Source organism: Scomber japonicus, chromosome 9 (assembly GCF_027409825.1).
Source record: "Scomber japonicus isolate fScoJap1 chromosome 9, fScoJap1.pri, whole genome shotgun sequence".
In the NCBI taxonomy this organism is placed as follows: Eukaryota; Metazoa; Chordata; class Actinopteri; order Scombriformes; family Scombridae; genus Scomber; species Scomber japonicus.
The window spans coordinates 5,983,513-6,009,727 of NC_070586.1; the positions used below are offsets into that span (position 1 = coordinate 5,983,513).

Consider the following 26,215-nt stretch of genomic DNA (forward strand, 5'->3'; position numbering starts at 1 on the left):
GTGAACGTGCTCCCATCCCAGCTGAGCTGTCAGGAAAAAACAGCGCGTGATGAAGTGAGGTTTGTTGTCTCTTGATGTGATGTCGTTATCCAGGATCAGATGTTGTCCACAGCTCAGCAGATGCTGCAGGATAGCCGCTCCAAGATCGAGCTGATCCGACTGCAGATTATCAAAGTCACCCAGGCTGGTAGCAGCAGCGGCGGCGGCGGCGGAGGAGATGGTGGCAGTGACCAAAACAGCTCCACTCATGGAGGTCAGAATCCTTAGATCAAGGGTCCCTTAGATGGTCACTGGATGTGAAAAAAACACATTTCAAAAGTACATTAATTGTTAAAATGTATTTTATGTCCCCTCGTTCTAAAATTAAGGAGCATTACAGCCTCTGAGCTTCTTCAAGTGTATCAATTAGCTTGAAAAAGACATGAAATTATTTATTACAGTCATCAAATTCTGTCGGTCACCCATAGCAACTGCAACAACATCAACAGATCTGTGGTTACAGTTAGATTTTCTAAATGTGAGTGAATTGGCTGGCTCTTTAAAACACAGAATCTACCAGAAACAAGAAATAAAAACATAATAGATAACATATTAACATAATAAAACTCTACTGTGATTTTTGGCTTGAAAGAAAGGCTTTTGAACCTCCAAAGCTCATTAAATCATTACAAATGTGACGGGAATTCAAGCTGGAAGAAAGCTCAGCATCTGTTAAAGAAACCACTGAGTGATGGTAATGGATAATCAATCAAATCAGCCCCCCTGCACATACTGTTATTTTATTTGCTTTGGGAGAGTAAAAACTTTGCTGGCTTCTTTTTAGTAATTAGTTCTTGCTGTCAGGGGTCACTGTCCTCTCTCATTTTTTGGGATTGTAATGTAAAAACACTCATTTTTGGGAGACCGAAGTTAGAACTACTTGTTAAAGTATACAAGAGGTTTATGCATAGTGAAAGTTAAGCAGTCAGACCTCTAAATATGAATTTAAACATCTTTACAGTAAATGCATGCCAAGGATCTTTGTCTAACCACACAAATCTTAACATTGTTTTCTTTCTGCTGTTGTTAATATGTTGTTTGAAAATGAATCATCCAGGTTAATTTAAGATATAAACATGCCCAAGCTTTTCTCTTAGCTAACAAGGTGTGGTGGGACCTGTTGTAACAAGTTGCACCAAAAAAATAGGTTTCAGTGAAGAGTTTAACTGTCCAAAAACTCTAAAATGATGCTCTTTTCTTTATCAAGGACAAAGATACTGAGTTACTGTAGGAAAGTATCTCCTATTAGCAACTTCAGTTCAGAAATATCATAGCTAGTATCAAAAACCCACATTGGTTGAAACTGTGCTTCCTGCCAACTGTCATCTTTGTGGGTGTTACTGGTATAATCCGGAAAGTGAAACCACTCTGGCAGCATTAATAGAGACAGAGAGTAAATGTGACATTTAACTCTAAACTGAGATAGGCGCCATCTGAAAGCTCTGAAACTAACATTAAAAAAAAAAAAAGAGAGAGCTCTGGCTTGAAAGTAAAACAAAATGAAATGTGAGAGCAGTAAATCCTGTGCCTCATTTCCTCGACTCATATTTCCTTTGCCTGACCCTTGACCTCCTTTCCTCATGATTGATTCTTTATGATGTTGTTTGATCTGTAGCGAACTGAAGTTTTCTGTGTGCAGGCAGTTTAATTCACTGTATCCAAGTGTCAGCTATGTATGAATAAATGCTGCTGTTAATTCATTCGGGCACATTCTTCACTACACTCATTGGCACTCAATGCTTTGTTCACATTATATATCACATTTAATCAGTAAAATACAACATTTCTTATCAAAAACATAGGTAAGTTTAGGGCTCAACTCACAATTTATTTCTAGATTAATTGTTTTGTCTTAAAAAATGTCAGAAAATAGTGAAAAATTGTCCTTTTAATTTCTCAGCGTTTCAATGATGATCTTTATATCTTGTTTTTTATCAGACCAAAAGTCCAAAAATAAAAGATAGCCAGTTTGCTATCATGCATGACAAAGAAAAGCTTTAAATTCTCAGATTTGAGAAGCTGGAACCAGTTTGTTTAACATTTTTGCTCATAAATGACAAAAGCAATGATTCAGTTATCAAAACAGCTGCCCTAATCTTTCTCAAATATGAGTTGTTCCTAAATCATTATTTCTTATTAACTAGCTTAATTAATCGACTAATCGTTGCAGCTCTAGGTGAAATAACTTTTTGCCTGTAGCCAGAGTAGCGCCACTATAATTTCCTACTCACTTTAAGCAGATCCTGACTAAAAATGTTGAGAAATTATGTTTAAAAACTGAATGCTATTCACCACATAAATAAGAAAAAGGGTCTGCAGTGACCCTAGCAGCTCTATGAGGCTAGTGGTAGGAGCAGTGACCTTGAGCTAAATGCTAATGTCAGCTTGCTAGCATGCTCACAATGACAATGCAAGTGTGCTGATGTTTAGCAGGAATAATGTTTACGAAAGTTTAATCTTTTTAGGGCTCTAACGTTGTGTTTAGAGCTGCAGTGATTAGTCAACCAATAGAAAATTAATCACCAACTACATTGACAATCACTTAATTGTTTTGTGTAGTTAAAAAAAGGTACAAAAATACTCTGAAATGTGAATATTTACTGCATTATTTTCTGTCTTCTGTGATGATAAACTCAATGTATTGGGTCATTGGCTGCTGGTTTGGACCAAACAAGACACTTTAGGTCACATCTTGGACTTTTCTGATATTTTATAGACTGAAATACTAATCAATAATGGAAAAAAACCCATTAGTGGCATTTGTAATTGTGCTAGCATGCTAACATTTGCTAAGTGGCTAATTAACATACATGCATCTGAGACTGCTGGGAATGTTGTTAGTTTAGCAAATGGTTTATTGGACAAATACAAATTAAGACCTGATCATCATCAAAGTGTTTGATCCTTAGGAGGGAATGTGAATGTCCAGCTTTCATGCTAGTTTTAAATGTAATAATTGTTGAGTCATTTCAACTTAAAACAACAAATGTAAACTTCATGGTGGTGGTAGAGGAGCAACAAAGTCATTAGGATTCATTTTCTGGGGTCCATGAACATCTGTACAAAATTTCATGGCGATCCCTTCGACAGTCCCTGAGATATTTTGGCCTTTAAGGACCGACTGATGACCATTTTCATCTCTCGAGCCACGACAGCATTTCTAAAAGCCACACAAACACGCCTACAGCTCAGAAAATGTTAATTGGTGTCTTGTTCTATTAACTTTGCAGCATTTGAAATCTTAATTTTTATCTTGCTTTCATACATTTTAGATAAGTGTCACATAAATGCCAGAAAGAGTTTTTAAAAAATGTCACGTTAAGACATTTGCCTGTGGCACTGTGGCATTTCAGAGAAAATGGGACTCACTTCAGCTATATAAATATTGATTGCAGGAATGAAAAGAGTTTCAAAGAGGCTCTATGAGGATTTGTAGCTCCTCTGAAATGAATGCCTTCAGACCGAAATGGGTTGAAGTGCTTTTACAGCCTCTCTTCCTCTCCCTCCCACTGTGTCTTTTCCTCTCTCCCTCTCTCTCTGTCTCTCCCTCTGTCTCCCTCTGTCTCTCTCTCTCTCTCTCTCTTTCAGGGATCTCTCCACTCACTGTCAGTCCTGTGGATGCCCGTTTAGCAGAGTTGCAGCACTACATGCAGAGAGAGAAGGATGCGTTGGTGCTGGCCAAAGATGTGGTGAAGCAGCTGGTGGGAATCTCATCGCTGGACCAGAAGGCACTGGCTGAGGTAACCCTCTCAATCAATTTATTCTCAAGTACCTCTATAACAAGGGTGTCATAATGTTGATTTTTACTTTGTGGTAAAAATAGATACAGGCTGGCCAGTAGTGTACGCAGGTGTGTAATGTTACAGTTTATGATTGTTACCAAGTTTGGAAATTGTGTAAAAGTTTGGAAACAGTTTGTAGATATTGCCTTTCAACACTGGCCTTTTTCAAGCAACTGAAGAGAGGAGGCTGGCACAGATATTTGGGACTTGTACTGAGTTTTTTAAAAGTACTCATTTTCATGTCAAAAACTTCAACAAGAGTTCATTCTTTCCCCCTAAACTGGATTACTGTCAGGGCATGAAAAAAGCCCCTGAAACAGCATTTAGATCATCATGGGACATAAAAACTCTTGATTGAAAGCACACTGAAACCAAACTTTTTCAGTGTTATCAAAGGGAAAAGGAGAATATATGTACAAATAACGTAAAATGAACACAATCGTTTCACCATCATTTATACTTTATACTATTTTTTAGAGATATTTTTGTATTAAACTGCTGTTTTCAAATTCGAGAAGGACCGTCTATGCTCAACTTGTCCTTCTTTTCATGGGATCAAAGGTTTCCATGTATTTATTTTTTCTCAAGTATGTTTATTGAGTTTTCTTTCTTTTTTTTTATAGACACAGGAAACATAACAATAACAAAAAGCTCAGCACAACATTGGTCTGTACGATGAGAAATATACCTCAGCAATACAATGCATTTTTTTCATTTCCCCTCCTCCCATTTGTAATTACAAATTAAAATAAAACCCAGATCACAATTACAAAAACCTCAGAGGGGGTGCAAATACAAGGTTACTAGCAAGGTACAGAGGAAGAGTCCGAGGCTAGTCAAGGATAATGCTCGAAAGCGCTGAAGCAACTGTGAAATTGGAGAAATGGAAATATAGACTTCAAATCTTAATGAACTGCCCCTTCAAAGAGTGAAGCAGACAGGTCAAGTCTAAAAATAATTTATTAAACTCTTGCTTGAGTTGTGTAATCTATCAGAGTTAATGTCAAGTTTTTTCCATTCAGTTACATGGTGTCATGCTATGCAGTCAAACTTTGTTAAACTCACAAAATCTTATACCAAAGTTCCAAAATCGAAATATCTGTAAGGCTGAATATCGGAAAAATATACATTAGATGACGCCTGACACATCTAAAATATTTCCATTTTATGTCTGACCCAAATTTCATAGTCGGTATTCCATATACCACATAAGAATCCATATTTCGGTAAAAGGTCAACTCATGGTGGCACTACAGCAAAAGCCAGGTGATCACCAAAGTTATTGATTAATTGTCTGGTAACCATCATCTGGGGACCATGAATGCCTGTGCAGACTTTCATGGCAATATCCAATAGTTGTTGAGTTATTTAAATCTGGACTAAAGCAGCTGGACTGACATTGCCGTGCCTAGAGCAATATCGGTAGCATGGATAAAAAAAACTGAACAAATAAAAAACATCTGAAATAGTCAGCAGTGTTGTTTTCTTTTGTATTAAATGAGCTAAAATAAGAAAATCCCTGAAAAAAGGTCTCAAAGAGTTAACTGAAAATGTAAAATATGCCAAGAAAATAAAGTTTGTGCAAAGTCTGGTCTTGATTAGTAGCTGTGTCAAAGAAGTATGGCACTGTTTAGTTAAATACTGATAAAATGGAAACTGTCCCAAAAATCCCAAACAGCAGTGTGTTTTTAAAAAAGACCACATATAACAACACATTGTTTAATCCTCCCATCAGGCTCAGTCCCGGGTGCAGGAGTCCTCCCAGAAGCTGGATCTTCTGCGGTTGTCCCTGGACAAATGCCTGAAGGAAAAGAGCCAGGAGCCTTTGGAGGAGCCTGCTGGAGAAGTCGAGTCATCATCGGGACCCCCCAAGTCTCCCCAAAACGCCGGACCTGGGTGTCCTCTGTCCACCTCCCCGTCTATCTTCTCTATTAGACCTGCCTCTTTAACTGGTATGGTCAACGATTGAGCTGTTAGACACTTAAAATGTACAACTTAGTCTCCCCATGTGAGAAAGAAAGACATGCATTGTCTCTTATATTCAATCTCAATCAATCAATCTTTATGTGTATAGCGCCAAACCACAACAGAGTCACCTCAAGGCACTTTACACATAGAGCAGGTTCTAAACCGAACTCTTCAGGTTTTAACTTTAAAGAGACCCAACATTCCCACATGAGCAACAGTGGAGAGAAAAAAAAACTTCCTTTCTAACAGGAAGAACCCTCAGAACCAGACTCAGAGTGGGAGAACATCTGCCTCGACCGGTTGGGGTAGAGAGGAGAGAGAGAAAGGAAGGATAGAGGAGAGAGAAGCACATTGAAGGTCCGGGACTGGAATCTGTCATCCGGACGTCTACAGGCCCAGATTACCTGTGAGACCAGAAAGCACAGACAACTCCGGGGAAGAAGCTTAGGTTATTGAATGCATTAATAGTACATGAATGTTAATGGATATAGATGGATGGATAGAGAGAGAGAGGGGAGGAGAGAGGAGCTCAGTGCATCATGGGAGTCCCCCGGCAGTCTAAGCCTATAGCAGCATAAACTAAGAGCTCTAAGAGCCCTAACTATAAGCTTTATCAAAAAGGAAAGTTTTAAGCCTACTCTTAAATGTAGAGAGGGTGTCTGCACCCCGGACCAAATTATAATATTCAGCCAAATTTGTAGCACAGCATCAATTTACCTTGTTCGATAATGACCTAAACCATGTTTTCCGTCTAAAAACACATTACAAGTTAATTATTTTTGGCTCATATAAGCAGGCGTTTCTTAGTAATATCATGGGTCCCCAGTGTTAGAACATGATTTACCATTACACTGACCTCTGGCAGTGGATAACCAGCACATGTAATCTGTTGGTTTTTTGGACGGTTCAGTTGTAAGCCAGTCTCTCCCTGCATGAGGCGGAGGAGGAGGAGGAAGGGGGGGGGGGGGGCAAAATAAAGGTGAAAAAAGCCTTTTGATGATGTAACAAGGAGACAAATCCTGGAGTTGCTTTGTTGGCAGCAAATAATGAGAGCGAGTCTCAGAGCGGTGAAAACACTGGGGGTGATTTTCTGCTCCACAGCTGTTAGCACTACAGCAAAAATGAAGAAAATGAGGATGTGAATGCTCAGCGTGCAGCTCCAGACAACGATGATTAGAGACTTGAGTCTAGGAGATTTATTCATGCTGACAAATCAAAGGTTTTTATTGTAAAATTCTGTGTTCACTTGGGTCAACTGTCTTAAGTGAGATTCATTACTGTTTACCAATTTAAACAGATGTGTGGTTTCATGCTGTAGTAAGAAAAGTGCTCAAAATCTAATCTTTACACTTGATATAATTTAATTTAGTAGATTTCCTCACTATCAATTGAGTTAAAATGAATTTCTCTTCATTATTTTTTAGGGAAACTTGAACTCAAGCTTCTTGGATGTGAAGATTTACTGAAACCTCTGACAGACCCGGAGCAGGAAAAGCCTCCGAGTCCCAGCGAGGACGCTTCACCAGCTGCTCAGAGGATGGACGGCCTCTCCGGTGAGTCAACATTTGGCTTTTTTTTTTGTTTACATTTTACTGTTTTGACCACTAGTTAAGATGAGACAGTAACGTGAAATGATCAGTCAAACAAAATCTGATTCTCACAGCTGTAAAACATGTGTGAATAATGAATTTAAATGATAATATAGTAACTGTAAGATTTTAAAACTGACAATGGGTGAACTAGTAAAACACTAAAATGCAAAGTTATTTGGTCAGATTTCAAGTTTTTTGGCTAAAAGTTTGATCAAATAATTTAAACTCCATACACTGGCTGTTTCCTTGGCTTTCAATTGCCACTTAACCCTCCTGTTGTCCTCGAGTCAAGAAAGGAAGGGAGGAAGGAGGGGAGGAAAGGAAAGGAAAGGAAAGAAGGAAGGGAGGAAGGAAGGAAATGAAGGAAGGAAGGATGGAGGAAAGAAGGAAGGAAGGAAGGAGGAGGAAGGGAGGGAGGGAGGGAGGAAGAAAGGAAAAGAGGAAGGAAGGAAGGCAGGAAAGAAGGAAGGGAGGAAGGTAGGGGAGGAAAGAAAGAGAGAAGGAGGGAGGAATGAAGGAAGATAGAAGGGAAGGGAAGAAGAAGGGAGGAAGGAAAGAAAGAGAGAAGGAGGGAGGAAGGGTAGAAGGGCAGAAGGAAGGAAGGAAAGAAGGAACAGTCAAAACAGATGGGGTCAATTTGACCCGGGAGCACGACAGGAGGATTAAGTTCTTCATCAATGAATGGAGTTTGCTCAGTTACGTAAGTATGAAATACGTGTGTGAAGGTTAATCTAATATTACTAATAGTACGCTAACATTTTATTACATTATATCTTCTGCCAACGATGGTGGAAGGAGGCTGTATCATCTCAAAAAGTCGTTTGCTAAATGGCATGACATTTATTAGCTGTTTTGTCTAAAGTGAACAGAAAGCATTATATTTGATAAACAAGTATAAAATCAATAAAAGGCTCTTAAGGGTCATAAGAATCCAAGCTACTATGAGTCCTGACTATCTTGTTTGTTTCTCTTTTAAAAAAGGACTATTTTCTTGGTGAAGCTGAAACATTTAGACCTCTAAATAAGACATTTTCAAGCTTCTTCTGTGTAACAACAACAGTCTTAATCTAGTTTCCTTCCCGCTGTTGTTAATCCACTATATGTCGTTTTTAAAATGACTGATTCAATTTCTTCCTGAGTTGATAATCACCAGGCTTATCCTTTAATATTACACCACTGACACCGAGGCCTACGCACGTCTCATATTACTGTAGGATTTAGCTCAAAGCACCACTGTGCCTTAAATACTCCCCTCATGTTTTAAGACATTTAAAAATATTAGTTGTGATTCACTGTTAATGTTTTATGAATGTGCATATATTTTTTACTTTCTTTGCAAAGTATGAAAATTGCAGAAAAGTGATTCCAGTTTCTCAATAAAATGCCACACTATTATTCTTTCCAGCTTGAGATAATTGACTTGTAATGTGAAGCATCCATTACAAAGATGAGTCTTTTCATATATACAAATAATACATCAAAATACCTACGAAGAGTAATAAAATATATATAAGTAAAATGATGCTTTAACTTAATACAACAGAATAAAAAGTGATTAAACAACTCAGATGACTCATGATTAGCCTCTACACCAATTCATATTCATAAATTCCCCATCAGTCATCAATAAATGTTTAATTTGAAGCTGTCAGAGAGCAAGCAGAGCATATTCTGTTTAGTTATTGGGGAAATCACAATTTTATGGTCCAGGAGAACATTTAATAGAATATGAAGAACATGTTTGAATGGTGTGTCAGCTGCACAAAAAAAAGAATAATGCCTTTTATTTCCATTTTTGTAATCTGTGGGTCATATTAGGAAAAGTCAAGCAAAAAGAAATGTGAACAAGGTGTTTTTACAGCTCTCAGTAATGTAAAAACGGGTCAGATTTGAGCCTGAACAGTATGAAAGGGTTAATGCAAAAACAAACTCTGCATCTTCATCATTCTGCACAGAGGAGAGAACGACGTCCAATTGAAGAGGACGGTTAGCAAAACACACTAGTGAGCAGAGGAAGGCCTCCGAGCTCAGCCCCACAGACACTCTTTGTCTCGTCCGTTTGTCTCGTTGGTCTTGGTCATGTGTTTGTTTTATGTGCGGCAGAAGAGATCAACGCCGTTCTCAGGCTGGACGGCAGAGTGGTCGGCCGGACGCGCTGGGCGGCCGTCGGCAGACTGGGCTGGGATCAGATGTTCTGCATCCAGCTGGAGCGGGTGAGTTCAGTCAGTGAGCTGCAGACGTTTGTTGATTCATCGATTAGTCGATCGGAGGAGAATTTATCTGCAACTTTAATGAAAACCGATTCGTTGTTTAAGTCACATTTGATGTTTTCAAGTTTTTAATTGTGAGAAAATGCTTCTTTTTTAGTGTAAATTAGATTTTAAATAGATGTTCTTTTGGGTTTTGGTTCATCAGTGAGATAAAACAGTCCATTGGATGATATTACTTTGGCCTGTAGGAAAGTACAATGACCTTTTTTTCACAATTTGTTGGTGTTTTACAGATTTAGAGCTGTGACTAATGATTATTTTCAATGATTTATTGTTGTTTGGTTCATAAAATATGGATAAAAATGGTGAAAAATATTGATAGCTGTTTCCTAAAGCCTAAAATGACATATTATCCCGACAGTCACAACCTAAAGATATTCAGTTTAGAGGACTAAAGAGAAAATATTCAGTTTAGAGGACTAAAGAGAACATATTCAGTTTAAAGGACTGAAGAGAAAATATTCAGTTTAGAGGACTAAAGAGAAAATATTCAGTTTAGAGGACTAAAGAGAAAAATATTCAGTTTAAAGGACTGAAGAGAACATATTCAGTTTTTTCTTCAAGAAATGGACTTAAAATGATTAATTGGTTATGAAAATAGTTGGTGATTCATTTATTAGTCAACAACTAACTGATTAATTGGCTATTGTTGGAGCTCTAAGCAGCTCAAACAGTTAATCTAAAAAATAATCTACAGATTAATCAATAATCCAAACAGTTGGTGGAGTTTGAGCCGTGTTCAGTATACAGCGTTTACATAATGAAAGCAGCTCCCTGTGATGGCATCCAGGTTTCTGATCATCGGTTTCAGTGGAGGAATGCCGTCGACTCTTTTACACCTCAGTCACTTCCTGTCAGTCCTGCACCAAATGAATTTTCTCCTGCAGTCGAGAATAAACCCAATTTGTGCTTCTGGCAAGTCTGACCTACATAACTTCATCAGCATTATCGTCAGAACTTTTATATCAGCAAGCAGATCATTATTGCATTTTTAATGACCTTTGAGCTTCATATCAAAGTCTTCTTCTACTAATAAAAGCGGCTCAGGTGTGAAACTGTTCACAGAAGACGACCGCGAGGTGTGCTTGAGAAACTTAAAATGCTTGTAAGTTCTTATTACAGATAATTCTTTGGTTTTATTGACTTTATTTCTACTGGTGGACACACATGCAGACATCACAAGACAATAATCGCAAATCTGGATCAGGTGTTTACGCTATATAGACACTATATACACATATAAACTATATAAATAATAAACCAGTCTCCTCGTCATTCCTTCCGTTCTTCCCATCAGCCGTGCAGCTTTTATCATCCCGGGTAAAAAATTGTGTCTGAATTGACTGTTTATAAATCATCATCAAGGGTATAAATTATCAACCAGTTCTGTGTTAAACCTTTTAAGGCAACGTCATTCCAACTTATTACCACAGACAGGTTTTACACATATTTTTGACCTTTGACCTTTTTGACCCGAGGACAACAGGAGGGTTAAAGAAACTCGTTTTATTAAAATATTTAAATCACAACCTTCATTTATTCACTTCATTACAGCCGACTCTTAGTCAGGTCTGTCACTTTTTAACTTCCCTTTAACACTGATGCTTTTGGCTTTTAACCTGTAAACTCTTTTTTTAATCCTCTTTCCATTTTATGTCTTTTTAACCTAACTCCACTTTGTTCTATATTTTTTGTGTCCTTTGTAAAGCGTCTTTGAGCACTTGTAAAAGCGCGTTATGTATTATTATTATTATCATTATTATTATTTTTAGGTTTAACGGCTCGTTATATGTTTTGTCCCATGTCTCTTTAATTGTAAAGTGTGTTGGGACCATGTTGCACTTTAAATTAAATTGATTGATTGATATCACTATAAAGGAGACACCTTAAAGTTTCTGTGGATGTAGGAAGAATTGCCCCCCAAAAAAGTAATTGCTTTTGCTGTTGTTGTTCTGAGGGACAATGTTACAAAATTCTGGACATGAAATCAATAAATCATGCTCTCAAATTGATATATAAGGTTCTTGAATAAAGATAGGGGGAAAAAAACTCCATAAACAGAGAGGTTACTGTCAGTGCTGTGAAGGTGACTACTGAATAATGGATGACAGGACAGTAGTTTTAGGATGTATCTGTTATCAGGAGGAGCCGCTGTACAACACTTTGGAGCAGGGATGCTGTTTGTTGTTGGTGTATTATTATTGTTGTAGTTCTGCCTCTGGCCAGCAGGGGTCTCCCTCACACCTGCTGATGTTCATTCATCACACAGTACAGTACAGTAGCCTAAATGTGCAGGAGGGTTAAAAACAGATAGATGTAATGTCGGAGCTCAGGTGTGTTTGACTGGTTGGTTTAGAAATGAAATGAGATGTCGGTTAGATTAGAAACTGGGAAAAACTGGGTAGAATTTGTATCACCACTCAGATCAGACTTTACTGAGTTATAATATTGTATCCTATAAACCCCTTGGTTCTATAGCAGGGATGTCAAACATGCGGCCCGGGGGCCAGAACCGGCCCGCCGAGGAGTCCAATACAGCCCACTTTTCTTTTCTGTCTCCTTTTCCTTCCATCTGTCCTTCACTGCTTCCTTACTTCCATCTGTCATTCCTCCCTTCCTTCCTTTCTGTCTTCTCTCCTCTTCCTTCCTTCCTTCCTTCCTTCCTTCCTTCCACCCTTCCATCCTTCCATCTTCCCTTCCTTCCATCCTCCCTTTCTTCCTTCCATTTTTTCATCCTGTCTTCTCTTCCTTCCTTCCATCTGTCTTTCCTCCCTTCCTTACTTCCATCTGTCCCTCCTTCCTTCCTTCCTTCGATCCTCCCTTTCTTCCTTCCATCTGTCCTTCCTCCCTTCCTTCCGTCAATCTTTCATTCCTTCCTTCCTTCCTTCCTTCCTTCCTTTCTGTCTTCTCTCCTCTTCCTTCCTTCCATCGTTCCTTCCTTCTTCCCTTCCTTCGATCCTCCCTTTCTTCCTTCCATCTGTCTTTCCTCCCTTCCTTACTTCCATCTGTCCCTCCTTCCTTCCTTCCTTCCTTCCACCCTTCCATCCTTCCATCTTCCCTTCCTTCCATCCTCCCTTTCTTTCTTCCATTTTTTCATCCTGTCTTCTCTTCCTTTCTTCCATCTGTCTTTCCTCCCTTCCTTACTTCCATCTGTCCTTCCTTCCTCCTTTCCTTCGATCCTCCCTTTCTTCGTTCCATCTGTCCTTCCTCCCTTCCTTCCGTCAATCTTTCATTCCTTCCTTCCTTCCTTCCTTCCTTCCTTTCTGTCTTCTCTCCTCTTCCTTCCTTCCATCCTTCCATCGTTCCTTCCTTCTTCCCTTCCTTCGATCCTCCCTTTCTTCCTTCCATCTGTCTTTCCTTCCTTCCTTACTTCCATCTGTCCTTCCTTCCTCCCTTCCCTCTTTCCTTCCTTCCTTCTTTCCTTCCTTCCTTCCATCTTTCCTTCCTTCTTCCCTTCCTTCCATCCTTCTTTCTTCCTTCCATTTTTTCATCCTGTCTTCTCTTCCTTCCTTCCTTTCTGTCTTCTCTCCTCTTCCTTCCTTCCATCTTTCCTTCCTTCTTCCCTTCCTTTGATCCTCCCTTTCTTCCTTCCATCTGTCTTTCCTTCCTTCCTTATTTCCATCTGTCCTTCCTTCCTCCCTTCCTTCCTTCCTTCCTTCCTTCTTTACTTCCATCTGTCTTTCCTTCCTTCTTTCCTCCCTTCCTTCCTTCCTCCCTTCCTTTCTTCCTTCCTTCCTTCCTTCCTTCCTTCCTTCCGGCCCACATAAGATCATATTGTTCTGTATGTGGCCCTTGAATGAAGATGAGTTTGATACCACTGTTCTATAGCTACAGACTTTATATCGTTCATTTAGTCGTATGATTATAAGTTTTTCAATGTCTTCCATTAAGAGGAAAAGGGACAGTGTTAGAAGGAGAGAGAACTAGAAACAAGAGAAAACAAACCTGGACTTGTCTTGATGTTAATTTTGCTGTATGGATGATTATAAATGAGATTATGTCTGGATGTGGTTTGTATCTCCTGTAGGAGTGTGTGTAACTGCATTGTGAGCCTAAAAGATATTGTACAGGATGTAATGTGTGGTAGAAATTAAATATTTTGATATCAATAAAAAGATAATTACAAAAAAAAAGAAATGAGATGAGAATAAGTGCTACAGTATAACACAGGATTTGAGACTTTGCTGAAGTTTATTCCCACTGAGAGGAGAAATCATTAAAAAAGCTTTTTGGTTTACCGAGCTCTGTTTTAAATGTGGGAAAACTCACAAAAACAAAAACAAACTGTGAGATCTATAAAAAGCAGTGAGATTACAGAGAGTATGAGTCACTCTAAGAAGTGAGTTAAATAAGGTTTGATGTTGTTGGAGCTATTTGTTGTTCTTGTAAGATCTTTTAATAATGAAATGTTAATTTATTTATTTATTGTTACTGTTTTCTTTTGAAGAATATATCTGAATAATTTTGATAACATTATTTCAGTTAATTCGAGTACTGGTTCATGCTTTTGTTTTGAAGGTAATGGGCAGTTTGGAGCACATGAGGTGAATCTATTTATATACTGTAGATAGGCAGGCATAAAGAAAGAGGGTTTATATTTTTTCACCAGGGCAAGAGAGGCAGCAGACGCCATTGTTCTTCGTCTGTTTGCTTGTAGATTAACTAAAATAAACCAAATTAAAAGTCATGCTTGCCTGGACAATGGACTTATTTTCTCTGCATACGATTAATTCATTATAGCCTTAGTGGCTGTTTGATTTTGAGTTAATTTATCTATTTTCTTCATAATGATAATAATAATAGTCGAGGCAGATGTTCTCCCACTCTGAGTCTGGTTCTGAGGGTTCTTCCTGTTAAAAGGGAGTTTTTTTCTCTCCACTGTTGCTCATGTGGGAATGTTGGGTCTCTTTAAAGTTAAAACCTGAAGAGTTCGGTTTAGAACCTGCTCTATGTGTGAAGTGCCTTGAGATAACTCTGTTGTGATTTGGCGCTATACAAATAAAGATTGATTGATTGATTGATTGATAGTTTATTTTTTGGATAGGGACAGTGCATATTGATGAACATCGATATTGGACATCTCTGTAAATATGCCGGATTATAGCAAAGTTGCTAATTTGCATCTGTAGTCCCTAGTGAGCATAATAAATATAAAAAAGAATACAAGTCGAAGAGTAAGCAAATAAATAGATGAGATACAAATAAAACACACACAGTACAATACAATACACAATCAAGAGGATGTCAGATCCAGACAGGATACAGCAATGTAAAAAAAAAAAAGAGTTCAAGTCCAGTTATTTTTCAAGTTAAGTACAAATCGCCACTACAGATGTTTATTGGAATATTATAGGAAACATTTAAAAAAGTTATATAGGGAATTAATTGAAATGCTTTGTCAGTATCAAGAACTCACAGGTTCAATCACTTTCTGTGTGTGTGTGGGTAACTTCCTGTGAACTCATACTTTACTGTTTGGTATTGTCTGTTATCATTCGATGTCTCTTCTTTCCGCCGTGTGTCCGACAGTCTCGAGAGCTGGAGATCGGTGTCTTCTGGCGGGACCGGACGGCGATGTGTGCCGTCACGTTCCTGCGGCTGGAGGAGATGATGGACAAACCGAACCAGTCCCAGGGTTTCAGTCTGGAGCCGCAGGGCCTCCTTTACGCCGAGGTACAAACACACACCGGCCTGCTGAGACAACAGAAGAAATACTGTACGATCAAGCTTCAGTTTTAAAAGAAGCTAATTTATTTAATGGGAGAAAAGTAGCGTTGTTGGAATGAGTACACCGGGTAAATGGTGAATGGACTGTACTTACATAGCGCTTTTCTTACACATACAATCACACACTGTTGGCGGCAGTGGGAGCAATTTGGGGTTAAGTATCTTGCCCAAGGACACATCAACAATCGAACCGCCAATTTTCCGATTAGTGGACGACCGCTCCTCCTAACATTTCACATCTCACATATCCTTCCAGAGAAATTCTCAAATAGCACAACAAAATGAATTTTCCAGAGCTTTAAATAAACAGATTGTTCTGTCACCATGAGGGGATTGGGTTGAACAAAAGTTTATAAAAGGTTCAATTTAAAAGTCACGTGGAAAATAAGGTGGAAAACTGCTTGAATATTTAATGAAACAGTGAAGGAAGGAAGGAAGGAAGGAAGAAAGGGAGGAAGGGAGGATCGGAGGAAGGGAGGAAGGAAGGAAGGAAAGATTGAAGGAAGGAAGGGAGGAAGGACAGATGGAAGGAAGGAAGGAATAGGAGAGAAGACAGTAAGGAAAGATGAAACAAAGGAAGGAAGGGAGGAAAGATGGAAGGAAGGAAGGGAGGGAGGATCAAAGAAAGGGTGGAAGGAAGAGGAGAGAAAACAAGTCAGTAAGGAAAGATGAAAGAAAGGAAGGAAGGAAGGAAGGACAGATTGAAGGAAGGAAGGAAAGACAGATGGAAGGAAGAAAGGGAGGATCGGAGGAAGGAAAGATGGAAGGATGGAAGGAAGAGGAGAGAAGAGAAGACAGTAAGGAAAGATGGAACAAAGGAAGGAAGGAAAGAAGGAAAGATTGTCTTCTCTTCCTTCCTTCCATCTGTCTTTTATGTACAGAAACATTTACTCATATTTTTCTTTTTCGTAATGTTTAACTTCAATAATTCAACTCAACTCAGTATCATTTTGTGAACCCCTTTCTCTTTGTCCTAGCTAGTTTTTAATTGTGCCGTCACAATATTGAAAGTTTTTTAAAGAAACTTTTGACAATAAACTTTTTTCTGGTCTGGATTTTAAAGATTCAGTTCATCGCCACTGTTGTTGAGCGGCAACCGAAACTGAGACGTCAGCGGTGTATCTTCACTAAAGAGAGAGGTACAGAGTTGGTTTACTGTTTCATTAGCTCATTAGCACAGTATTTGTATTCATCGCTCCGTCTGTATCTTGTTAGTCAATTTGTTCATTTTCTTCGCCAGGAAAGAACTTCCTCAGAGCCGCTCAGATGAACATGAATTTTGCTACGTGGGGTCACGTGATGATGAGCATCGTCCCCCGCTACAGCTCCTTCACCACGTTCAGCTCGTCCCTCTGTACGACCCCCAACCTGGTGGCCAACGACACACCGCATCCCAACGAGAGGGAGCCTCAAAACACCTCCACACTGCCAAGGTCAGACATCCTGTTATACTCAACCCCAACCGGGGGTCAAGGCAGATGGCCGCCCAGCTAGAGTCCGGTTCTGCTTGAGCTTTCTTCCCATTTAAAGCTGCAGTTGGTAACTTTGAGGAGAGAGAGGACTTAGCATCAAATTTGATGAAGTACAACTGTCAGATCCCTCCCCCTCCCTCTCCGCTGCACTCCTGCCCTGCCTCTAAAGTCCCTCCCCCAGAGGAGGCTGACATGCACGACCACGTGCACGCGACCACGTGCACGCGACCACGTGCACGCGATTGGTAATACATGAACTACACTCCACACAGCTAGATATAAAACCCTTTACAGTGACTTTCACATGGCTATACCTTACCTAGAAACTCAGAGATATGAGCTTGGCCGAGCTGAGGAGGAAGGGGGAGGGGCCTGTGTGGAGGAAGGGGGAGGGGCCTGTGAGGAGGAAGGGGGAGGGGCCTGTGTGGAGGAAGGGGGAGGGGTCTGTGAGGAGGAAGGGGGAGGAGCCTGTGAGGAGTAAGGGGGAGGGACTTGTCTGCGTAGGCAGTGATTGACAGCTGTCAGACACTCGATCAGACACAATCCTGGCTCTGATTGGGTCTTTTTTCCGGCTGCGGTGGATTCTGGCAATTTGCAGTAGGGGGACTTACCAACTGCAGCTTTAAGGGGAGTTTTTCCCTATCGCTGTCGTCAGGTGCTGCTCATGTGGGAATGTTGGGCCTCTTTTAATAAAACTAAAGCGTATGGTCTAAACCTGCTCTATGTGAAAAGTGCCTTGAGATGACTTTGGCGCTATATAAATAAAGATTGATTGATTGATAGTGTTACATTGTCGTGGGCGGCGTAAACCTCCATCAGAGCTGCACTAATATTGCATTGGAGCATCTTCTGTAACAGTTTGTCTATTTCATGTCAAATATAATCATTAATGCACAGCTATGGCTAGTTTATTGTGGTTTATGTGTTTATAAGTTATTACTAAAGTCTCATCAGGTGATTGTGACTTTATGATAAGGCCTTCCAATAGTTTTATATCTTTATTTTTACTATTGTGGCTTTTACAGTTTTATAATTTGATGTTTTATCAGAACGAACAATTTTGTTTTACTTGATTTTATGGAAAGCACTTTTTCATTTCATTCATCTGATTGTTTTAAGTTTGGTGGATTCTCTTATTCAAAACGTTGATCTACATTTCTTTCTTCAGTGTGAGAGTGGATACAGGTGGTTTAAACTAAACAGTAACCTCTTTTTTTGCACGTCTGCAGTGAAGCTCCAGTAATCCGACTCAGCATCACTGAGGATCAGCCGTCTCCCACCAGCCACGACCAGGGAGAGGACGTTCCCACCATCATCACCACAGCACACAAACCATCATCCGTGCCTGCACTTCAAGAAAACCTGGTAAACGATGCAATTATAAATCTCTCTTATAAAGTGTTGGCATTGATGTCGGGATATGATTCATGTATTTACGTTACAAACTTTGTCTTCTGTTTGCAGTCATCCATAAACAATACAGAAGAAAATGAAGACCAGCCTGTATCTGCTCTGAAGTACACACAAATACACACACACACACATATATATATACACACTAGGGCTGTCAAACGATTAATTTTTTTAAATGAGATTAATCGCAGAATTTCCATAGTTAATTGTGATTAATCGCGTTTTGAATTGCATGTTTAAAATCCTGTTATTTTCCATTTGAAGGCAGTTTTAAGCCCATAATGTAAAGCATTTCTTACCAGAGTGTCTTAACTGGGAATCAATCACGGCTCTGCTGCGACTCCCACACTCCAAAATGGTCCTTTGGTGGAGCTGAGGCTCACTTGGCTGCACCTGGGTGTTTAGCGTGGAGGTGCTAACTCAAACTCCACGTACTCCGGTGGTAGTTAAACTCCGTTTGACACAGGTTGCATTTTACTTTTGACTTGTCAACTGAAGCGTCTGGAAGTGTTTTAAAGTTAAACAAGCCGTTCAAAAGTCCAGTAGCTCTCTTACTTTCCATCAGCGCGGTAGGTTTACTGCAGGAGGCCACTTCAAAGCATAGCGCTACAGCTAGAGGAGCCGTCTACGGGGGAGTAGAAGGGACAAAAAGGCTTGCAACATTAAAATGAGATTTAAAAAAATGTACGCGTTATGGATTGCATTAATCTAATCGCGATTAACACATTAACGCTGACAGCCCTAATACAGACATATACACACATAAACACTCACCTAAATACAGTAAATGTAGAGTTGAGGTGTGTAGCTTTATTTCTCTATTTATGACTTGTCATCAGGATGCAGATGGAAGATCTTAAATATATTTCGGTTCTGGGCCGAGGACACTTTGGGAAGGTAACAGTTCCATAGTATTTCATTTGAGCTCATTGTGCTTCATCAAAACGTCCTTCTTCTTCTTCTTCTCGTCTTTTTTTTTCTCAGTGTTGGTTGCTAATAATTTGTCCAGGTCCTGCTGGCGGAGTTTAAGAAGACGGGAAAACTGTACGCCATCAAAGCCTTGAAAAAAAGAGACATTGTGACTCGAGACGAAGTGGACAGGTGAGCGAAAGGATTCAGAAAGCTTTAAAGCAGGGTGTCAAACATGTGGCCTGAGGGCCAGAACCGGCCCGCCGAGGGGTGAAATCCGGCCCACTTTCTTTTCCTTCCTTCCTTCAATCTGTCCTTCCTTCCTTCCATCTATCCTTCCTTCCTTTCTTCCATCTGTCCTTCCTCCCTTTCTTCCATCTGTCCTTCCTTCTTTCCTTCCTTCCGTCATTCCTTCCATCTATCCTTCCTTCCTTTCTTCCATCTATCCTTCCTTCCTTTCTTCCATCTGTCCTTCCTCCCTTTCTTCCATCTGTCCTTCTTTCCTTCCTTCCATCTATCTTTCCTTCTTTCCTTCCTTCCATCTGTCATTCCTTCCATCTATCCTTCCTTTCTTCCTTCCTTCTGTCTATCCTTCCTTCCTTCCTTCTGTCTGTCCTTCCTACCTTTCTTCCCTCCTTCTTTTTGTCTGTCTGTCTTTCCTTCCTTCCTTCCTTCCCTCCATCTTTTTAATGATCCGGCCCACATGAGATGAAATAGTTCTGTATGTGGCCCTTGAATGAAAATGAGTTTGACACCTCTGATTTAAAGGGTCAGTTCACTCTTGTTTACAAAATACCTGACAGCAGATGTAGCAGCGTCCATGAAAACTGTACAAATTGAAGCCTTGAACATCGCTCAATACGGACTGAACAGATGGTTTAAAATATGCCTGTTTTCTCCCATTAATGTGTTTTCCACTCCATTAAAGCCTATTTAACAGAATGAAGGAACTTTATTGGATTCTCCTTTAACCCATTATTGATTCTATGACAGAGCAATAAAGACAAATTAAACACCTGCCGCATCTTAAATGAGTTTGAACATGAATGAAGACAAAAAGTGTGGAAGTACTGAGTAGATGGTAGTGGGCACCAGTCCCAACAGTTTGCTGTGATTTGGTTAATTTAGGAATATGAACACAAACACATTAAAATATTATCTAATCTTGTCTTGAAGAGGAGCCAAACTTCTAGGAGTTAATCTGGCTCTGTGTTTAGGAGCCTATTTTTGTAAACCGCCAAAATAAATGTATCTTTGGACTGAAGGCCATGCTAAAGCAGAAATGGGTTTAGAGCAGAGGGCCACATACAGACCAATTTCATCTCATGTGGGCCGGATCATTAAAAAGATGGAAGGAAAGAAGGAAGAAAGGAAGGAAATAAGACGGGAAGGAAGGAAGGAAGGAAGGAAGTACAGAAGGAAGGAAGGGAGGAAGTACAGATGGAAGGAAGAAAGGGAGGAAGGAAAGATGGAAGGAAGGACAGAAGGAAGAAAGGGAGGAAGGACAGATGGAAGGAAGGAACAAAGAAAGGATAAAAGGAAGGTAGGAAGGACAGATGGAAGGAAGGACAGATGGAAGGAAGGACAGAAGGAAGAAAGGGAGGAAGGACAGATGGAAGGAAGGAACAAAGAAAGGATAAAAGGAAGGAAGGAAGGACAGATGGAAGGAAGAAAGGAAGGAAGGAACAAAGAAAGGATAAAAGGAAGATAGGAAGGACAGATGGAAGGAAGGACAGAAGGAAGAAAGGGAGGAAGGACAGATGGAAGGAAGGAAGGAACGAAGAAAGGCAAATAGGAAGGTAGGAAGGACAGATGGAAGGAAGTAAAAGAACACAGGAAGGAAAGTGGGCCGGATTGCACCCCTCGGTGGGTCGGTTCTGGTCCACAGGCCGCCTGTTTGACATCACTGGTCTAGAGCCAAAAATTTAAAAAACAGTAATACCACTCTAACCCTCCTGTTGTCCTCAGGTCAAGGAAGGAAGGAAGGAAAGGAAAGGAGTAAGGAGGGAGGGAGGAAGGAAGAATAGGAGTAAGGAGGGAGGGAGGAATGAAGGAAGGAAGGAAAGAAGGAAAGGAGTAAGGAAGGAAGGAAGGAAAGGTAAGGAGGAAGGGAGGGAGGAAGGAAGGAAAGGAGTAAGGAGGAAGGAAGGAAAGACGGAAGGAAGGAGAGGAGGGAGGAAGGAAGGAAGGAAGGAAGCCAGGAAGGAAGGAAAGAAGCCAGGAAGGATGGTAGAAAGGAAGTGGGTATAGAAGTATATAATGAGGGGAAGAAGGAAGGAAAGAAGGAACAATCAAAAGAGAGATGGGGTCAATTTGACCCGGTAGGACGACACAAAGGGTTAATACATTCAAGTAATAATCGTAAAGTGGCTTAAAAGTGAAAAGTGAATGAAATATATAAAACCTAAAAGGAGCTTCTTCTGTCGTTCACTCTGCAGCCTTATGAGCGAGAAGAGGATCTTTGGGAGGAAGGAAGGATAGGAGTAAGGAGGGAGGGAGGAATGAAGGAAGGAAGTAAGGAGAGAAGGAAGGAAAGGAGTAAGGAGGGAGGGAGGAAGGAAGGAAGGAAGTAAGGAGAGAAGGAAGGAAAGGAGTAAGGAGGGAGGAAGGAAGGAAGGCATAAAAGTGAATGAAATATATAAAACCTAAAAGGAGCTTCTTCTGTCGTTCACTCTGCAGCCTTATGAGCGAGAAGAGGATCTTTGAGATGATCAACGCGTCCAGACATCCATTCCTGGTGAACCTGCACGGCTGCTTCCAGACCAGCGACCACGTCTGCTTCGTCATGGAGTATTTACCCGGCGGAGACCTCATGATCCACATCCACAACAACGTCTTCACCGAGGCCCAGACCAGGGGAGTCCCTTCTCCTTCCTGTCGTCCTCCCGGGTCAAATTGATCCCTTCCTCCCTTCAGTCTGTATTTCCTTCTTCTCTCTTTCCTCCTTTCCTTCCTCCATCTCCTTTCTTCCTTCCTTCTGTCCTTCTTTCCTTCCTCCCTCCCTCCTTCCTCCCTTCCTTTCATTCCTCCCTTCCTTCTTTCCTTCCTCCTTTCTTTCCTCCCCCCTACCTTCCTCCCTTCCTTCCTTCTTTCCTTCCTTCCTCTTTTCCTTTCTCCCTCCCTCCCTCCTTCCTTCATTTCCCTTCCTTCCTTCCTTCCTTCCTTCTTTCCTTCCTTCCTTTCCTTCCTCCCTTCCTTCCTTCCTTCCTTCCCTCCTCCCTCCTTTCCTTCCTTCTTCCCTCCTACCTTCCATCCTTCCTTCCTCCCTCCCTTCCTTCCTTGACTCGAGGACAACAGGAGGGTTAAATAAGTTTTTCTCTAGTTTTTGTCGTTATATCTGCTCGTATCTAAAAGCTCCACAGGTTTGATTCTGTCCAGTAGTATAATCTTAAATCTGTTGCTCTCTGCAGGTTTTATTCAGCATGTGTCCTGCTGGGTTTAGAGTTCCTGCATCTTAATAAAATCATCTACCGGTAAGTTTTTATAACTTCAGTAGCTTTCTTCTTCTTATCTCTCAGCGTCATTACATACTCTGTGTGTGTGTGTGTGTGTTTCCACGCAGAGATCTGAAGCTGGACAACCTGCTGATGGATGCAGACGGATTCGTGAAAATCACAGACTTTGGACTTTGTAAAGAAGGTAATACAATTTTACACATTGTACATCAATCTTTTTTTTTAACAACATCCATAAGAAGCAGATTGTGCAGGCGAGATCAGAAAACCCGGTGGGGTTTATAGAATGAATCTCACCTCCTTACTTCAATACAACATTAATTAAAAGATAATAATAGACAACATATCATAATAATAACAATAATAATAATAATTACTACAATAACATAAAAATAACAAATAGCAATAACAATAAGAAGAAGAAGAATAGATAATAATAGAATAATTTGCAGCATAAAATCAATATATATAGAAAAGATAAAAAATAAAATGTGTGTATGTATATGAGAACATGTAAACTTGAGCATAAGTACAGTATATCAAGTCAGGTTCATCAAGAATATCCTAAGCTTCTGTTTGAATTGATTTACAGAAGTAGACTGGGATGAAATATGAATATATCTGTTCCATAGCTGATTCATTTTATTTCCTGCCAAATACAACTGCTGCAACTTTAACTGCAACTTAACAAAGTCCTGGAAGATAAACCACCTGCTGATTACTGAAAATGTTTATTCTTCATTTTAATTCATGCTGAGCTGTGATGTCATTCTTGTGTCACTTGTAGATTATAGCACGTTTGACACAGGTTAGCTTGTGTTAGATCAGGGGTGTCAAACACGCGGCCCGTGGGCCACAACCGGCCCGCCGAGAGGTCCAATCCGGCCCAGTTTCCTTTTCCTCTTTTCCTTCCTTCCATCTGTCCTTCTTCCCTCCCTTCCTTCCTTCCTTCCTTGCTTCCTTCCTTCCTTCCCTTCTTCCCTTCCTTCTTTCCATCTTTCATTCCTTCCTTCCTTCCTTGCTTCCTTCCTTCCTTCCTTTCTTCCTTCCATCTTTCATTCCTTCCTTCCGATCTTCCCTTCCTTCCTTCCTTCCTTCCTTCCTTCCTTCCTGTATTCTCTTCCTTCTCCTCCTTCCCTCCCTTCCTTCCTTCCTTCCTTGCTTCCTTCCTTCCTTCCTTGCTTCCTTCCTTCCTTCCCTTCTTCCCTTCCTTCCTTCCATCTTTCATTCCTTCCTTTCTTCCTTCCTTCCTTGCTTCCTTCCTTCCTTCCCTTCTTCCCTTCCTTCCTTCCATCTTTCATTCCTTCCAATCTTCCCTTGCTTCCTTCCTGTATTCTCTTCCTTCTCCTCCTTCTTTTCCTTCCATCCTTCCTTCCTTTTTAGTGATCCGGCCCACATGAGATCAGATTGGGCTGTGTATGGCCCTTGAATGAAAATCAGTTTGACACCCCTGTGTTAGATGATTTACATCAACGTATGAGAGTACTGCATGTTTAATTTTTAATGCTTTGTTTTGTTCTACTTGCCTCTACATGTGATGTTAGGGGGCTGGGTACCTTTGGATGTATGACTCTTCATTCATTCTTTGTAACAGAGCTGTTATTATTTCGGCAGGGATGGGTCATGGAGATCGGACCTCGACTTTCTGCGGGACTCCAGAGTTTCTGGCTCCCGAGGTCCTGACAGACGACAACTACACCCGAGCGGTGGACTGGTGGGGGATGGGCGTCCTCATCTTTGAGATGCTTGTGGGAGAGGTTGTTATCACATATTCACTTCTTCATAGACAGTTGAAGTCCCACACTCTCTCCTTGGATACACAAGTATCTTTAAAGCTGCTGTAAACAGACACAGTTAGCTAGCTGGTGAACATAGTGGAGCATTTAACAGCTACAGAGACAGATATTTCCCTCAGGAGTTAGAGGTAGAGAGTAAAAACAGAGCTAAAAGAGAGTGAATATTGGACTTACATTCAGCAGGTGGATAGAAACACGACTCCAAATGAATCATAATGTTGATCAGTAACTGCTGGATGTGGAAATAAACATATCAACTTGCTGATTTCAGTTCATATTCCAAGATAATCAATTGATCTTAATTTACTGTCTATAATAATAGTTAAATCAAGCAGGTTAATTATCAATGTTAAATTCAAATATCTACCAGTGTTCAGTTATTATCTGGTCTGGATTTCCACTTGCAGAAACACTAACTGAGCGTCTTTCTGTCCCGCTGTTAGTCGCCGTTCCCCGGTGAGGATGAGGAGGAGGTGTTTGACAGCATCGTCAATGATGACGTTCAGTATCCAGCCTCTCTTCCTCCAGATGCTGTCTCCATCATCCAGAAGGTAATTATGATCTCTAACCCTCCTGTTGTCCTCAGGTCAAGGAAGGAAGGAAGGAAATGAAAGGAGTAAGGAGGGAGGGAGGAAGGAAGGAAGGAAGGAAGGAAGGATAGGAGTAAGGGGGGAGGGAGGAATGAAGGCAGGAAGGAAGGAAAGGAGTAAGGAAGGAAGGAAGGAAAGGAGTAAGGAGGGAGGGAGGGAGGAAGGAAGGAAGGAAGGAAGGAGAGAAGGAAGGAAAGGAGTAAGGAGGGAGGGAGGGAGGAAGGGAGGAAGTAAGGAGAGAAAGAAGGGAAGGAAGGAAAGGAGTAAGGAAGGAAGGAAGGAAGAAAGAAGTATGAAAGGATGAGGGAGCAAAGAAAGAGGGAAGGAGGGGAAGAACGAAGGGAAAATTTAAGAAAGAGGGAGGAAGGAAGGAAAGAAGGAACAGTCAAAAGAGAGACGGGGTCAATTTGACCCGGGAGGACGACAGGAGGGTTACAGATGTATTCCTTTAACGGGTTGTCAGCTCAGCTGTGGTGAAACCCAGATTATCATCTACAAACCGTCTCTGTGCAGCTGCTGAAGAGGAACCCGCTGAAAAGGCTCGGAGCCGGAGAGAGGGACGCAAACGAGCTCAAAGGAGAGAAATTCTTTGAGGTGAACCACTTTCTCTCTGCGTACATGTTTGACTATTACTCCTGAGAGCTAAAAAGGAGAATGATTACTTCAGAGTGTTGACAGACTGCTTTTATTTATTTTTGGGAATAATTTATAAGTTACAGAAATTTGGGCTCAGCAGTTTAATTGTAATTATTTTGACTGATATTGCAATTGTGATATGAATTTCGATATTAGAGGGAATGATCATTTTAACATCATTAGTCTCCTTTTCATTACTTATGTACTTTTACTATAAAACTTTAACTATCTGCAATTTGAAGATGACAGTTGGCCATTTTGCGATTTCGATATAATATTGCTTAATTGTTCAGCCCTCTATGAAAGTGAAGTATATAGTTTATATAAGATACAAACACTTTATCACTAACTTTGTCTCGTAGACCATCGACTGGGAAGCCCTGCTGGCCAAGAAAGTGAAGCCGCCGTTCCTGCCGTCAATCAAAGAGTCCGTAGACGTCAGCAACTTCGACAGCGAGTTCACTCGACTGCAGCCGATCCTGTCGCCTCCGTCCAAACCTTTCATCCTCTCCGCCGAGCAGCAGGAAGCCTTCGCCGACTTCGACTTCTGCGCCTTGCATGGATGA

At 40.6% G+C, this 26,215-nt stretch overlaps 2 protein-coding genes across 2 annotated transcripts in view; both read left to right on the top strand.

Moving 5' to 3' along the window:
• Positions 1-26,215, top strand: part of LOC128364373 (serine/threonine-protein kinase N2-like) — a 29,020-nt gene extending 2,805 nt beyond the window's left edge. Inside the window, exons 3-21 of the mRNA XM_053324903.1 lie at positions 94-253; positions 3,628-3,779; positions 5,557-5,773; positions 7,214-7,342; positions 9,485-9,594; positions 15,181-15,324; positions 16,442-16,517; positions 16,619-16,811; positions 18,080-18,215; positions 18,315-18,367; positions 19,103-19,160; positions 19,273-19,364; positions 21,852-22,048; positions 22,594-22,645; positions 22,735-22,811; positions 24,242-24,384; positions 24,867-24,974; positions 25,527-25,607; positions 26,012-26,215. Coding sequence (XP_053180878.1) covers positions 94-253; positions 3,628-3,779; positions 5,557-5,773; positions 7,214-7,342; positions 9,485-9,594; positions 15,181-15,324; positions 16,442-16,517; positions 16,619-16,811; positions 18,080-18,215; positions 18,315-18,367; positions 19,103-19,160; positions 19,273-19,364; positions 21,852-22,048; positions 22,594-22,645; positions 22,735-22,811; positions 24,242-24,384; positions 24,867-24,974; positions 25,527-25,607; positions 26,012-26,215 — 2,382 coding nt within the window. The remainder of the gene's footprint in view (positions 1-93; positions 254-3,627; positions 3,780-5,556; positions 5,774-7,213; positions 7,343-9,484; positions 9,595-15,180; positions 15,325-16,441; positions 16,518-16,618; positions 16,812-18,079; positions 18,216-18,314; positions 18,368-19,102; positions 19,161-19,272; positions 19,365-21,851; positions 22,049-22,593; positions 22,646-22,734; positions 22,812-24,241; positions 24,385-24,866; positions 24,975-25,526; positions 25,608-26,011) is intronic.
• On the top strand, positions 100-26,215 carry LOC128365495 (serine/threonine-protein kinase N2-like). Its single transcript, XM_053326253.1, has 19 exons — positions 100-253; positions 3,628-3,779; positions 5,557-5,773; positions 7,214-7,342; positions 9,485-9,594; positions 15,181-15,324; positions 16,442-16,517; positions 16,619-16,811; positions 18,080-18,248; positions 18,315-18,367; positions 19,103-19,160; positions 19,273-19,364; positions 21,852-22,025; positions 22,580-22,645; positions 22,735-22,811; positions 24,242-24,384; positions 24,867-24,974; positions 25,527-25,607; positions 26,012-26,215. Exons 1-19 carry the CDS (start codon positions 100-102, stop codon positions 26,213-26,215), a joined length of 2,400 nt encoding a protein of 799 aa, XP_053182228.1.